The 16165-nt window shown below is 47.6% G+C and overlaps 1 protein-coding gene across 2 annotated transcripts in view; it reads left to right on the plus strand.

Moving 5' to 3' along the window:
* SASS6 (SAS-6 centriolar assembly protein) overlaps positions 1-16165 on the plus strand; it is a 1114399-nt gene that overhangs the window by 1049370 nt on the left and 48864 nt on the right. For both annotated transcript variants that reach the window (XM_069641586.1, XM_069641587.1), the window contains exon 16: positions 4791-4882. In XM_069641586.1, coding sequence (XP_069497687.1) covers positions 4791-4882 — 92 coding nt within the window. The remainder of the gene's footprint in view (positions 1-4790; positions 4883-16165) is intronic.

The following is a 16165-nucleotide window of genomic DNA, read 5'->3' on the forward strand; positions in this document are numbered from 1 at the left end:
GGCTACATTCAGTTGTAATCTCCCATGCAGTATGGAGGAAAGGGGGCGGTACTTATGAGTAATTTTAAGTTACTCAACATAGTGACTCACATACTCTTAGTCCATAGTCCCCTTTCCTCCATACGTCCCACCATCCTCCCCCCTAATAATACTGGTGTCATTAGGCAATGTTAAATCTATTGTTGACGTGTCAGTGGGGACTGAGGTGTGGCGCCGGAGGGCATAGTCAGGGCAGCTCATGCTCACAGGGCTGCACTCCCACACGCCTCTAAGTTTAAAGGGGAAGAAGGTTTTTTCTGGTGAAAAAGGTTCCATCTTTCGTCCCTTGGAAGGGACGCCCCATGCAGTATGGAGGAATGGCGACTATGGACTAAGTGTACGTTAGTCACTACGATGAGCAACCTATAATTTTCTTTTCATTCCAGGAGTGTGAGAAACCTGAAGGTGTCTCTCTAGCTAGTCCCCGGGGATCTGTAATCCAGGTGGCCAGGAAATGGCCATCGCTATTGGATCCAATTCCTAGGGGTGGACCAGTGAGGGAGGATCACCTGGAGGGGGGTCCTCAGGGAGTGGGAGTGATACACCGATGTGTGAGATGCGGTATCCCCCTTCCTTTTGACACCTTTTCCCCATCCTCTCATGTAGGACATTGAAAAGCACTGAACTCCCCACCCCCCCTTCTCCAACACGAACACTTTTGCACAACACCAAGGACAACGGACTAACACCAGAGCCGTTTACCTGACATGTCCCAATACAAGGGTCATGCAAAGACTGGCAATTAATCAGAATCACACACACCTTTCCCTTCCCCGCATGGATAAAAGGTGGAGCCCGAGAGCACAGTACGAGCACGGCCGACAACACAACGAAGCGGACAATCGGGCGCGGCAGTTCAGAGAAGGAGAAAGGCGGCAGGAATCGAGAAGGTGGTGAGGAGAGAAGTGACCTTGCCCTTTTCGTCCCAGATCGGCTGAACCTTCGAGAAAGAAAGCTTAAGACCATGGACAATAGCACAAGTGTTTTGCAGCAGATGTCCACGGTACATGGGGCAAGCCTACACTGATGAGCAGGAGCGAGGGATGCTCCTGCGACAATGGTACCGTACTTGACTCCAATGAAGAAGAAAGGCCAAGCGGTTCATCACAGCCGGTGAGTCGAAGGGGAAATGATAAGAAACGGGCTGTGTTGCGTGAGAATCGCAAAGTGGCAAGTTTGAACCAAGTTCAGAGAACTGTGAAAGAAATGTAAAAGGTGTTAAAGGGGACACGAGCTGCAGAGGGAAACCGGCACCACATGGGTGCTAACTCCAAAGTGAATCCCGCAGTGAGAGAAACAAGGGAAGCAAATCCAAAGAGGGGCAAAGTCTAAAGTCCCAAGAAACAGAGTGTTGACAAAAGTGAACCTGGCCGAGGGATGTCCGCTGGAACTGTTTAAAAAGACATTAAGATCTCTGAAGGTCAAGCCATGGTGAACCCAACCGAGGGAGGCTAAGATTCGAGAAGGGTCAGTGCCCGGAAGAGGGAGGCCCAAGGGTAGAGAAGCCTCACCCTAAGTGAAACCAAGAAACAAACTTTCATTTGTTGAAGGAACTTTTGTTTTATTATTTTGAAGAAGTCAAGTCCTCGAAGACTTGCAAGTGAAAGAGGCCCTTTTTTTTGACACGACACCGCTAGGACTGCCTTATTATTCTTTTGATGGTTGACACTTTCTCCCATCTTAGATTATGTTTAGATTAGGCTTTTTTACAACCAACATACAGCATTCATTGTTCAAACGAAACACCCAACTGTGATCACTTGTGTATGTCTTACTTGTTGCCACCATGAGTTCCTTACAGGAAGCACAGCTGAGCCTAACAGGTGGCTTGTTATGCAGGCATTGACCGAATAAGCTCCCTTAGCTTTTCTATGTCCACCTTACTTATTATTCCAGAATAAAGGTTGTTTCTGCTTAAAGCTCTTTGTGTTCGTAGCAGGACATACCTCCCTTCATTCTGGGGGGAAAAAAGTATCTGGGCATACAGCTTCGGTATTCGTGCCGTTATGGTCCACCATGGGGAACTACAGCTGGTGCAATGTTTTACCTAAAACCTTTTATTGAAGGAATTTTTTTACTGAAAGCAAATTACCTCCCCCCCCCGCCCTCCAACCCCCTAACCCAGTTTCCCTAGGCTTTTAGCCCTCTCAACCCACCTGTTTTAACCCCTACCCCCAACCCCCGAACACCATATATATATTTTCTTTTTTTAAGTATATGTATTTTTTCAGTGATTTGGTTTTGGCAAAAAATGCCTCCAAAGGTTTTCGCTAAAATCACTGGATACCACTACCGCCCTTTTAGAGGGTGTTAGGCAGAATTCTGTGCAGTGCCTTTAGGGACCACTACACACAATTAAGACTACAGGTGGCAAGTCAAGTTTTACCTTTGGTACAAGCCTGTATTACTAGGTTATAGTGGTAGCAGTAGCGGAGCAGCCAGGCTTATCTCAAGAGTATATGAGCAGTAGCAGAGATTACACAAAGGGACCACAATTACTGTGACTCAAGCAAACACTGACTCAAGGGTCCAGGTAAAAAATTATAAGTACATTTATTTTTAAACCATTTGTTATTAACACGACACTTATATTAATTCAAAAACCACACGTAAAATATACTACAACTAACCAATTCACTTTGTACAGTATTATTCGAGGTAAGTACCCTGTGTTTGAATAGACCGGTGTTATGAAACTGAACATGTTACCGTGAATACAATTGCGATCACTTTTTGACAGTTCGGTCTACTAGATAAACACGTATACGCGGCAAGAAATGCTACCGGGGTAAAAACACACTTAGCAACCGAAATACCCAGAGAGAGTTGGGGGCAAAAATCACTGGCAATATGTTGGTTAGGCAGACAGAATCGAAGAACACACAATGACAGGAATTCAAGAGTCAAAAGGCCAGAGCCAAAGTGAAATGACACCAGGTGCCTGTTGTCGAGGATCACACAGTCGGACAGTTCGAGATTCAACGTTGCCAAGAGTACTTTGATATTGTCAATGTTCTGAAGCAAAAGTTATAAGAAGGAGGGAAAAGTAAGGACGAGCCTTAAAGTAGAGAAATAGGGATTTCACCCAAAATTCCACAAACGGGACACAGTACCTTTCTCAAAGAATGAAGCTGGTGCCACGGCAGTTATTCCTGTTGGTTTCCCGCAGACCCACGTTTTCCTGAGCTTCCGCACGAAGAAGGACGATGAGGGGGTCCGCACCAGACAGGGATGAGGCCGGCAGCAGCGACAATGAATAAAAGGTGTACTCCTTAAAAACAGCAGAGGTTCTTCAGGTGGCTATCCGGACCACTACAGCAGTGTACAGCGATTTCGACCACAAAGGCGACCTCTGGCTGAAGATGAGCTGGTTATCCCCACCAGGCTCAAGGGAAGAAGACTCTGGACTGGATCTCCTCTTAGTCGTTGAAGGGTAGATAGCTTAGAACTGCAGCAGGGCTTCACCGGTACGGGGTAGTTGCAGCAGTCGACCTCGCCTCCACTTTTCGTCAGTTCCTTGTAGTTCCAGTGGCGACTCTCCGACTTCCAGCCCAAGAGACCTGCTTTTTATGCGCAAAACCCCCATTCACACAGCCCGACTGTTAATCACCCAGCAGGGGGGTTGTCCAGCCCAGACAACCACCTTGTCCAATCGGGTCAAAGTGCGACTTGGGTTTCCTAGGATACCTTGTGCAGGGGGTGACTACACCCCTCCCTAACATTCAGCCCACCTAGAAACCCAGGCGCCTTGAGGAGGGCTTCTAGGTAGAAGCCCGCCAAAAGACGGAGAACAAAAGAGGCAAACCTTGTTTGCCACGCAAAGTAAAACACAAGAAGGACTTTAACAAAAAGAAATGGCGAATAAACCGCACCGGAGCCAAACGAAAAAGGATTTGGTCAAGCGGGTTTAAGTCTGAGGCTAACCCAATAGCCTACAATATTACCACGGTTATATAAGATAACCGCGGTAGAAATTTAGGGTAGATACCACTGCCACCAGCCATGTCTAAATGTTATAAGAGCAGAACAATGCTCTAGGAGGTACAGATGAAGAGTTATTAGTTAACCCTCACAGCACTCCATGTAAGATGGCATGTACTGGATCTGTGGTTAAATGTGAGTGAGTAAAGTTAATGGTAACTTTACCCTTTTCTGGGGGACGGTAGTCGCCTCAGAAATTGAGTCGGGGGAGTCTGAATGACAAACTTGTGCCACTGCACAGAAGGTGCTGTGTGACACACACAAAGAAGGGGGCTACTTAAGTGGTGTACTCCAGAGCCCACAATTACAAAAACGGGTCAATGCACGTAGCAAAATACAAGTAAGAGTGGGGGAAAAGCTCACACTCTTACCAAGTTGAAAGAAACAACTCCAGAGATCCAGCAAAGCTGCTGAGGGACTCACTAGGTGAGGGAAATTAGCCATGAAACGAGAATTCTCCCTAACACAGGGTCTTTGAGTCTTTATGGCCAGAATAACCAACGGTGGCAAGCCATAATTCTAGAATACTGGTTGTAGTACTTACCACCAGAGGAATTCCAGTAATTGGAAATTTTGCAGTGCTTTTACAGAATGGATTTCACATGCAAGATTGATCACAAGCCCTTGAAGCTACATTTCATGATGTAAATTCAGGAAAGAGTGTTGGACAAGTTAATGGCTTTCCTCACTTTCATTTTACAGGAACCTCTAAATATGCCATACAATAATGCTTTTCGGAAGAACTAATCTTTTTTTTTTTCTTTCTGCAGCTGCAAACCTTTTGGACTTGAACAAAAATACATTAAAAAACGAGAAGGCAGCATTCCTTTGCGAGGGCTAAGCCACAACACCCTGAGTTTTGGTAAGCCTATTTGGGTTTGCTTTTAATGTTCTAGAAGAATGTATCCTCTCCACAAATGCATTACCGATTTGTTTTTGTACTTATTTAGGAAAAGGACCATTCTAATTTTAAAACATTGTTAATGTATGAAATCTGTGACTTTGTACTTCATGTTTGTGTTCCCCGTAACTTATTCTGGCATCCTGCTTTCCTTCCTTTCCAACTGGTATGGGAAAAGCTTGCCCCCACAAGCTAGATGGGAAATAGCTTCTGCAAAAGAGGATGCTGTCACTTTGCGAGCATAGCCATGAGGCCGGTATTCGTGAGCATCTCTCCTAGAGCGGGTCCTTCCCCCACCTGTCACCAAACGTCACCTCCCACTTTTTCTGCCCTGTCATTTGGGCATGGGAAGAACTTTCTCTGTGCGCTGCCCTGTTTTGGGTGGTGATTTGTTCTTTTCCTCAGTGGACTTGTAACCTGCTTCACTGGACCGGGAAGGAGGGAACTCCTGACCATGCGAGTTCCCGCACACACTCTAACCCATGCCCAAGAGCATGGGAGGGAGTGGGCTCCTGACTATGTGGTACAACGGCCACTCCCCTGTGGCAGTTCGAGGGCGAACAGGAGGGAGCGTTTCCTAGCTGCCATGGATATCGCACCAATCACCATGCCCGGTCTCGCATGAACTTTGTCACAAGAGGGAGAAACATCCTTTATGCGGGCCGTGCCTAGGCCGCTTTGCCGACTTCACACCCTGTATTGGGAGTGCAGACATACATATGAAAAAATGCAGGTACAGCTCTCCCCCATGTGCACCGAGCAGTCTTGCCTACAGCACAGAGTGCCCCATGGATACAGTCTTGGGGCATACAAATCAGTTCACTGACCTTCTGCCTTTGGCAGAGTGGCTTCGCGCGCAGCCAGTTGAACCGCAGCCAATGTGAAGCAAGGGCCTGCATGTGCAAGTGACATGGATGAGGGAATGAGGAGGCAACTCTGGGCTGCGTACCAGACCCGAAGGCGGGCGGTTCCCCTGCTCCGCCCTTGAGGTTAACCATGTCTATGCAACCAAAGTACCGTCAACACCCGCATCCATGCAAATGCTGACTACACACACCGCTGGTATGAAGTACGGCCCCTATTTGGGAGCAATAAGTGGCTGCTTCCTATTTGACATCCTGGCACTCGATGTACAGGCACTCATACCCAAGCGCAACCACAACAGCCAGTTTCTGCCATAAGAATGTGCTAGAAGATGCTTTCAGGACAGGCAGAGGAATCATTGATGGCTAGTCCAGACATGAGAATATTCTCATTTAACTGCAACAAACAGACCAGTGCCAAGCTTCCCCTGGAGCCCACCTCCACTGCCATACCAGCACCATGGTGGCCCTTTGGATTGCCCAACCTGTTATATCCGATCTCCCTTCCTGCTTGGATTGTGTGAGGTCATGAGAGATTGTTCTGGAGTGTATGGAATGTTTGTGGTTGCGTGAGTGTTCCACTTCAGGCAGTTGGAGTTATGTAGCCTGGGTGGTGGGGGCCAGTGGGCTTCCCTGAAGATCTATTCTCCTGCTCCTAATGACCTAATGATAGCGGATTACTCTTGTAACTTCATAAAGAAGCTTATGAACTTACCTGCTGCCTCCAGAAACCTTTATTACACTGGTGACAAGTTGGCTTTGATCTGGACCTTGCTGGACAGAAGAACAGGGACCAGGTGCCTGCAGAGGAGAGACCTCCATGTTAGCTGCTGCAGGTGGTGCAGTAAGAAGGAGCAAAGGAGGAGAGGGGTCTCACTGCCCCCCATGAAGTTATCCCACCACCCAGGGCAGGAAAAGTGGTGTAGAAGTGAGCCCCACTGCATCCAGGCCAGAGAGGTAGAGGAGGAGTGAATCTGAGTACTCCCACAGCTGAAGAAAAAAGAGAAAAAGAAGCCAGCCTGAGTGTCCCCAGGACAAGTAAAAAGGCACCAGAGAGAAGCTATGGGGCCTGGACAGAGTGAAGTTAGGGGCCATTTGTACAGGAGCATTCATAGACCCTCTGATCAGGAGGTGAGAAGACACCCAGGAGGACAAGGAAACCAGAGATGTCCTGGAGTGTACTTGTGATGCGTTTATGGCATCCAGGGCGAGTCTTTGAGCCATGCTGCAGTGCAGCGAGAGCAAAGTTTTCACCTGCATCAAGAACTCCATGGTGACCGTTGGGATGGTTGCCGGCTTGAGATCTGCTCTTAACTGAAGATCTGTTCTCCTACTAATGACCTAATGTACTGATGATACCTGATTATTTCTGTAATTTAATAAACAAGTTTATGAACTTGCCTGCTGCCTCCGGAAACCTGTTTCATTACAGTACCCAATGAGAATGCCAGCAGAGCAAAACAAAACTACTGATGCAATGCAAAGAGGGTCACGAGTATTCCATTTATTCCAGGAAAGGATGACTGACATCATGGAGTACCTTGAGCATTGTGAGGGCTCAGTAATGCAAGGCAGACAACTGTTTGATTCATCAAATCATACCATTTTATTCTTAAAAGAAAATATAGTAAAAATGCCTCAATATCCCTTCTCTGCTGAGTGTTTCCCTGCCTAACCCAAGCTAAGGGAAAACACTCTAACACAGGATATCTGTCCCTCACACTAAGCAACAAATACACAAAGAAAATATATGGCAATGCAACATAACAAAAACAACATTCCAGAGGGAGGCGTGGCTTGCAGCCATGGAGTAGGTCGACTCTGATGACCGCTCCCATCTGATCCTGCAGTATTCGACTAGATGTAAAGCTTAACCGCAGTAATGCAGCCTGACAAGACGTGGGACTGAAGATAAGCCAGTTCGGAGTGCCCAGCTAGACGTGGGAGTGCAGAGCCAGTGATGTTCGCTAGAAGCGAAGCATGTAAGAGAGGGACAGTTGCGGGCGACTGAAAACAAGATGGCGGGCGCGCTCAGGTTGAGACAACAGCGCAGATGTGGCTTGTAAGGAGGGCGAAAACCGGAAAATCCAGGCGAGGAGGAGCTGAAGCAGTGCAGAGCGGCATAGCAGCTTGAGCAACAAAGAAGCATAGCAGATGAAAGGAGGGTGCTCCTGAACCGGAGGGGCTGGCTGCGCATATGCTGAGAGGAGAGTAGCAGCCGAGGACTCGGAGTGAGGAGTTCAGACAGCACTCGCAGTGCATGGACAATGCCTCAAACGGGAGGATAGCTCAGTGGCAATGTGCTTGCCTTGGAAGCAGGACGACACAGAGAGCACCACAGGTTCAATCCCTGGGTCTGCGCTTAGAAACCTCTGGGTATTAAGCGCATTATAAATAACCTATCATATCATATATCATACCAGGCATGTGTGCTTCATAGCCCCCCACTGCGCAGTCTGGCCCCCAGTGACAGAGAATCAGATGTGGGGGGCAGGTGCTGGCGAACCCAGGACAGCAGTGATTTCTATAAGCCGCACCCCCTGACCTTTAGAGCAATCGAGACCCAGTAAAGCCCAGCTGGCCACTGCCCTCCCTCGAGGCAATGGACTTCCATCAGAGGGCTAGGAATTGGAGGCATGAATAGGAGAACCCGGGCGAAGCAGTGACATAAGGGGAGTATCCTGTGGTCCCTGTACAGTAAGGGGAACCACAGAGGTACATCTTAAGACTGGCCTATGCCACAGGCTACATTTGGAAAGCCCTAAGAGAGAAGGTTCCAGGCTAAAAGCACGCCATAGGCGGTGATAAAAGGCAACCTTGGAGAAAATGGCTGCAAGGCATTGGAGTGCAAGCGGTAACTATAGCCCCCTGGTGAAGGCAATGGCCCCTACATGAGGAACGCACACGGGTAACTCGCGTAACCTGGAAGCCACGCCAGCGGCCCCTAAAAGTTACATCTAGGAACTTTACCACGGAGCATTCAGTGAATCATAATTGCGGCTCACTAATGGGGAAGCAGGTGGACTGGATGCCTCCTAAACCGGCTAAAACGAAAGCTAGCCCACCCACATTGGACAGTTACGCCATACAACCGGCTCCCGGAGGAAACATGGATCCTACACAAGCAAAAGGTGTAGAGACCATGGAACTGTAGACTCAAGTGATGCAAGCCATAGCTGACTTTTAAAGACCTTGCTGGGGATGAAGATAGCAGCATTACAAATAGACGTTGGATTGTTGCAACAGGATGTGCGAAGTCTGGCACACCGCACCACTACTCTGGAAACCCAGGTGAAGGAGAACACGGGAGTGATCCGGGAAACGCAGTCCAATGTCCATATCCTGCAGCAGAAGGTCAACCTGCTAGAAAACAGGGATGAAGAAGCGGGTCGAGCCTGCTGAAATAATATCCGCATTGTCGGCCTGCCGGTGGGGGGGAGGGTGGAGAAGGCACGGACCCTACAACCTACATAAAGAACATGCCACTCCAGGAAATTGGGCCTGGAAACCTCACACAAGGCTTCACCATTGAGAGGGCGCATAGGGTGCTGGCCAGACGCCCACCCCGCATCGCCCCCTAGACCGATAATCGCAAAGGTCCTGAACTATAAGGACCAGGAAAAAATACTAGCCTACTCCAGTCAGGGAGGGGTACTGAAGAGAGCTTCAGCAGACCTGGCGGTCTACCCAGATCAGATTACACCTTCCAGGTACAGAAGTACCAAGCACAATTCTCTGCGGTTAAAGCTAGGCTCCGGACAGCGGGGGCTGAAATACATGCTGATCTACCCAACGCACCTAAAAGTTATATACAAAAACAAGACTGTTCTTTGACCTCCCGGAAGAGGCGTAAACGTGGTTGGACAGATAAAATATAGGCCCCCGCAAAGGAGAGGGAGCCGAGGATCATGGCACTCGTTTTTGTGTCCACCCGCTGTGCACTAGCCTCTGGTATGCTTGCTGGAGGTGAACGCGAGAAGCGGATACGCCCGAGCATGGACAACGATGCTGGGCGGTTTTTTGTTGGGGAAGTTAAAGTGGGCAGGGTTTTGCCTGCACATAAGACCAGAAAGAATAATAACATGATATTCCTGGTTGAATCGCTACATGGCGGGATGGGAGTGCCAGTTGTTGGGTCAGGGGAGGACAGTTTGCTGGAAAGAGACACAAGATTATGGCTGGAACTGTTAGTGTACTTACATGGAATGTAAGGGGTCTGAATGCTTATGTAAAGAGAAATGGGGTTTTTTCATACCTAAAGAGATGAAAAATGAACTTTGCCTTGTTGCAGGAAACACATTTTACGGCTGAAAAACAAACTTTGTTGGCAAGTAAATGTAGAGGACGGGTATTCGGTTCCCCATATTCTGCATATGCCCGAGGGGTCCTTATATGGATAGCGCCCATGGTACCATTCAAGGTTACCCACATTAAAACTGACAACAAGGGAGGATGGTTCTGGTGAAGGGTCTCTTAGAACAAGTAGATACTTGCCTGGTAAACACATATGCTCCTAACCATAACGCTGCCACGTTCTTTCGATCACTATACCCTCGGCTTGGCCCTTATAGGGATAGTAATATCATATAGGGTTAAGGGGGGGCCATTTTAAGTGTACATTAAAACCACTCTTGAACAGATCAGATGCCAAATACCCTAAATCTGCCCCACCAGCCAAACATTGCAGACACTCCTAGACTCATTTGTTTTGGTGGATGCCTGGAGAGTACTCCTCCCGGACACCAGACATTATTCGCACTACTCCGCACCACGCACAGTGCACACAAGGATAGATTATTTCTTTTTATGGGCGGGAATTAGCACACCTTAATTTTTCCGTACAGTATAAAGGTAGGGTCCTGTCTGACCATGCCCGCTCACTCTACAATGGCAATATGTGCCTCCTAAACCCCCAATACCCACATGGAGACTGAGAGGTGAATCCCTGAAGGAGCCCCCATTCCGAGACTACATAAAGGATAGCATTACAGAGTATATCTCACACAATATAGGAAGTGGACCCAGTGCAGGAACTTTTGGGAGTCGAGCAGCATCCAGGCAACCATTAATAGAGAATTGTCCTCTGTGGAGGAACGGCTAAGGAGATTAGAACAGTCTCAGGCGACACCATCACCAGGTAAGAATGCAGAGGTTCTGAAGCTTAAACGGATATGTATGGAAAGCTGGGAGAGACTAGGCAGGCATAGCTACACTAAATAAATTGAGAGGCAGCACAAAGAGGGCAATAAACCTGTCCGACTGCTGGCATGGCTATATAAGAATGAGGAGAAACAGGGCCCTATTCACTCGATACACACACAACATGGGGACTTATGCCATACTCAAAGGGGTGTTAACGATGCCTTCCAAGAATCTTACAAAAATCTCTACAAGGAGGGTCCCCCAACATCGAGGACTCATTTAGAGGGTGTGCTAGAAGAGATAGTACTTCGTAGGCTCAGTAAGAAAGCGAGAGACAGTCTAGAGGAGCCGATCACTTTGGAAGACATACAAAGTGCTATTAGAGCCTTGCCGACAGGAAAGACACCTGGATTGGACGGGCTGCCTAGCAAATTTTAGAAGGAATATGCGCAGGAGCTGGCCTCACGTTTACTTAATACCGTCACTGACTCAGACGAGCCAGGCATCCTTCCTCACAGTTTGAGGGAATCCATTATTGTACCACTTCTCAAGCCCCACAAACCCCCAATGGAGTGTGGCTCATACAGGCCCCTCTCGATGCTCAATCAGGGCAATAAGATACTGACGTCCATATTTGCAAATAGGATGAAAAGGGTGGCACACACCCTGGTACAGCCCTACCAAACTGGATATGTGCCAGGCCGTATTATGACGCAGTGTTAGGGAGAATTCTCCAGAATGGCTAATTTCCCTTACCTGCGGAGTCCCTCAGAAGCTTTGCTGGATTTCTAAGATTAATTTTTCTCACCTGGCAAGAGTGTGAGCCTTTTTTTCCATTCTTACATGTGTTTTGCTGTGTGTTTAACATTTTCTTGTGTTCATAGACTGTGGAGCCTAACCTACTCCACAGGCATCATCTTTTTACTGTGTGTTACACAGCACCCTCGGTGCAGTGACACAGGGTTGTCTTTTAGACTTCCCAACTCACTCCATTTTCTGGGACTGACTACTGTCTCCCAGAACATGTAAAGTTGCCATTGACTTTATTAGTCTCTTTAAAATCCACAGACCCAGTACAAACTAATTTTCATAGAGTACTGGAAAGGGTTAATACTTATCCCTTTTTGTCTGTTTCTCTTGGAGCATTGTTTTGCTCCCTTTTCATTGAGACTTGGCTGGTGGCAGTGGTAACTATCCTATTTTTCCTACCGCCGTTATCTTAAATAACCTTGGTATTGTTTTAGGCTATCTTGGTAGCCTCAAACTTAAACCCGCTAGACTATATACGTTTTTATATGGTTCCGGCCGGGTTTGTCATTTCTTTTTGAAAATGTCTTTCTCGTGTTTTTCTCTGCGCGCCAAACCAGGTTTGGTTCCTTTGTTCACCGTCCTTTTGCAGGCTTCTACACAGAAGCCCTCCTTGGGCACCTGTATGTCTGGGGGGGACAGGATGTGAGGGAGGGGTTTAGGACTCCCTGTACAGGGTCTCCTTGGAGACCCATGTCGCACTCTGATCTGATTAGTTGTGGTGACTGTCCCGGCGGGACAGCCACCCTGATGTGTGATTGACAGCCAGGCTGTGTGAATGGGGGAAAACTGCATAAAAAGCAGGTCTCTCGGGCTGGAAAGGCAGAGTCTCTACTGGAACGAAAGAACCAAAGAGGAGCTGACAGAAGAGGGCCCCTACAACGACTGAACCGCCCGGTGAAGCCCTGCTGCCGGTCCGAATCTTCAGACTCCAACGACAGAGAAGATCTACCAGGAATCATCTTCCCCTGAGCTGGTGGGACCAACCAGTTCACCCAAACTCCAAGCCAGGCCTCCCTCCTCTGGTCGAATTTGCTGTGCAGAGCTACAGTGAACCGGATAGCCAGGAAGGTCGGACCCTTCTTGGGTTTTAAGGAGCGCACCTTTTTCTTCATTGCTTTGCTCTGCTGCTAGTTTCTTCCCCGGGCAGTGCAGGACCCTCCAGTCTTCCTACTGTGTGTCAGTCCGACAGTCGCTTCAGGAACCGTGAGCCTGCAGGACCTGCCAGGAATGTCTGCCTCAGCTACAGCTGCTTCTACATTTTAAGGTACTGTTCGAATCCGGTTGTTCGTTTCGTCCAGCCGCGGTGAAGATGTGTGAAACCTTTTGCCAATCCGAGGGCTTGTCCTTCTCTACTCTTGAAACTAAATTTTCTGCCGACCAACTTCGTCCGGAACTCTTGGCAAAGACTTAACCGCAAACTACCCTGAACTGTGTGATCTTGAGCAAAAGACTTTTGTCCTATTGACTTTGGGCCTTAGCCTTTTTGATTTGATTCCATCACTGTAGTTCCTCTTTCTAGATTGCCCTGCTTACTTACCTGTTGGTGCCGCTCAATTTTTGTCTAACTTTGTCTTTCCCTCCCTTTTAAATTATTGGAGTGCCATTTTGCTCACACTTCGTTTTTGAGTTTAACTTGTCCAGAATCTATTGGAAGTGGTGTGGTGTATTAAGAGTGTGATTTTTAAACTGCTTTACTTTAGTGAAATGTTTTACAACTCATGTGTAAATAAATGTATATTCTTTTACTCCGAAACCTTGAGTCAGTGTTTGTTTGAATCATAGTAATTGCTGTCCTTTGTGTAACTATTGATACTGCTCACTTGCTCTTGAGATAAGTGTGGCTGCGTCGCCATCGCTACTAGTTTACTGTGTAGTACAGGCTTGTACCAAAGGTGAATTTGTACTGTCATTTGTAGTCTTAATTGTGCGTGGTGTTCCCAAAGGGTACTGCATATAATTCTGCCTAACGCGTGGAACCTCCGTAGGTTACATCATGTGATAAATAGCACAGCATCCTAGGAGACCCAGTGCGCCATAGCCATGCTAGATGCGGTGCAGGCTTTTGACTCAGTAAGATGGGACTGGCTCTACGCAACCCTGCACGGGTTCTGCTTTGGGCAGAAGTAGATCAAGTGGGTTCAACTGGTGTACACTAGACCGATGGCAAGAGTTAAAACGGGCAAGTGCATCTCTGAGGCATGGGAATTAGGAAAAGAAACAAGGCAGGGCTGTCCACTATCACCGTTGCATTGTCTTCGCCATGGCACGGATTGCACAGTACCTCAGGGCGGAATACTTAGAAGCAGGCATTGAAATAGATGGGACCAGGCATTTGATATTGTTGTACGCCGATGAGAAGTTGCTATGCATTCAGAATCCCGAAGACAACTTAGAGTTGCTATTGGAGGCCTTAGCACTATTCGCGAAACTGTCAGGGATCACAATCAGCACACATAAATCAGCTCTGTTTCTGATAGCCGGATTGCGTAGTATTGAAAATAAGGCACTGCCGGTTTTTGCTTGGCAGTGGAAAAAGTAAACGTTCTGATATTTGGGGGTAAACCTATTTATCATGATCCAGCGGGGGAACATATACTGAGCATGTTGAACGCCATAGAGGGTATTCAAAGATCCATGAAGTTTTGGGCTAGGCTGCCCCTTTTGTTAATGGGGAGGGCACCTCTGCTGAAAATGATGGTACTGCCTAGACTGCTGTACTTGTTTGTGAATGTCCGTTTTACATACCCAAATCCTTTTTCCGGACATTGGACAGCATCTGTAGAGGTTTTCTGTGGCTAAATGGGAGGAACATGATAGTGTTATCATCACTACACAGGCCATATGAAGGAGGCATCAGGACCCCACAATTTGAACTATATTATATGGCGGGGCAGTTACAATTTGTGGTGAATTGGCTAGCAGATGATCCAACTCCAGATACACTAATGTTGCAATCCACTCGAGTGCTTTATTACCTAAAGGAACTAGTATGGATCAGACAGCCCCAGCGGGGCCAATGGCCGCACCTAGTGTCCCTAGGAATGAAAATGTGGTAGAGGGCACTAGCATTGATAGGGCTCACTGACCTGTTCTCAGTACATATCCCCTTGGCATCAGTGGCAGCATCCACAGCACAGGCGAGATTGGGGATATGAGCAAATTGGGAATCCCACTGGGTGGCCACAATAGGGGATTTATTGCATGACGCCTCCTTTATACCTTTTGCAGAGCTGGCAGAACATACAGGACTGCACACAGGCCAATATTTATTACACAGAACTATTAAGGGTGAGATTCTGCGTAGGTAGCCCGCGTACAGTGAGCTAAAGGAGAAGCACTCTACAGTAGACACTCTATATGATATATCTGAGGGGGGACACACCATATCATGAATATATGATTTCCTACTGACTAATTGGCCCCCTCCCCCTCAGCGGTTAGGGGCAAATGGGAAGATGATTTAGGAGCACCTTTCACAGACGTTAATTGGGTGGAGATAATGGGATACCATAAGAGAGTGTCACAGAATGCATATATGACCCCTCAGAGGATCTCAGGGTTTCCAGGCCCAGTGGCACAGGTATGCCCCAGGTGCAAAGCGACAGACGCTGGGATACTACATATGTTCAGGACTTGCCCCGTGGTGGGGAAATACTGGAAGGAGGTTGCAAGCAGACTAAACAGGGAAGGGATGCAACAAGAGATGCTCTCTCCGTAGGCATGCCTGCTGGGCCGCTTCCCACGTCCGAAACGCACAAAACCTATAAATAAAATGAAGGAATTAGCGTACATCCTAGCCAAACGCAGAATCACCATGGCTTGGAAATACCCCAGGGGCCCAGATTTGGAGGAATGGTGGCGGGATTTGAAGAAATGGGCACTGGCTGAAACAGCAACTTGGTGGGGGGTGCAGTACAGAGCTGTCAGGCAGAGACCGCAGCCGGGGTTATAGAATGGGAAAGTATATTGAAAACCTTGTTCACTAAGGTAGTTGTAGACAAAGGTGGAGGCGAATTAACCCCAAAAGTGAGGAGTGGCGTTCCAGTCTTGTGAGTTGTAGTACAGTGACAGCAGAGTGGAGCTTCAGGCAAAAGAGGAGGGGAGGGGGGTTTGTTGTGGGAATGTTTGATGTTCTGATGAGCCTATTGTAGACACTGAATGCGGCAGTGCTGTAAATGCTTTATTCTATGTTTCAGCAAAAACGAATAAAACAAATGAAAAGAAATTTAAAAAAATTCACAATTTCTGAATAAGCACCTGATGTCCTGGATCAATTCCCTTCCCCAGGATTCAGGGTCGACCTGCTAATGTTCAACCAAAGAAAGACATATCCTAAATCAGTTCTTGATGTTTCAAAGTCAAGTAAGGTTTGTTAACCAGAGTTCCAATGATAGCAAATCTCTTCTACTTTGTGTAATATCCACTTTTC

The sequence above is a fragment of the Ambystoma mexicanum genome, chromosome 1q, assembly GCF_040938575.1.
Source record: "Ambystoma mexicanum isolate Mex_15411 chromosome 1q, UKY_AmexF1_1, whole genome shotgun sequence".
NCBI classification, from domain to species: domain Eukaryota; kingdom Metazoa; phylum Chordata; class Amphibia; order Caudata; family Ambystomatidae; genus Ambystoma; species Ambystoma mexicanum.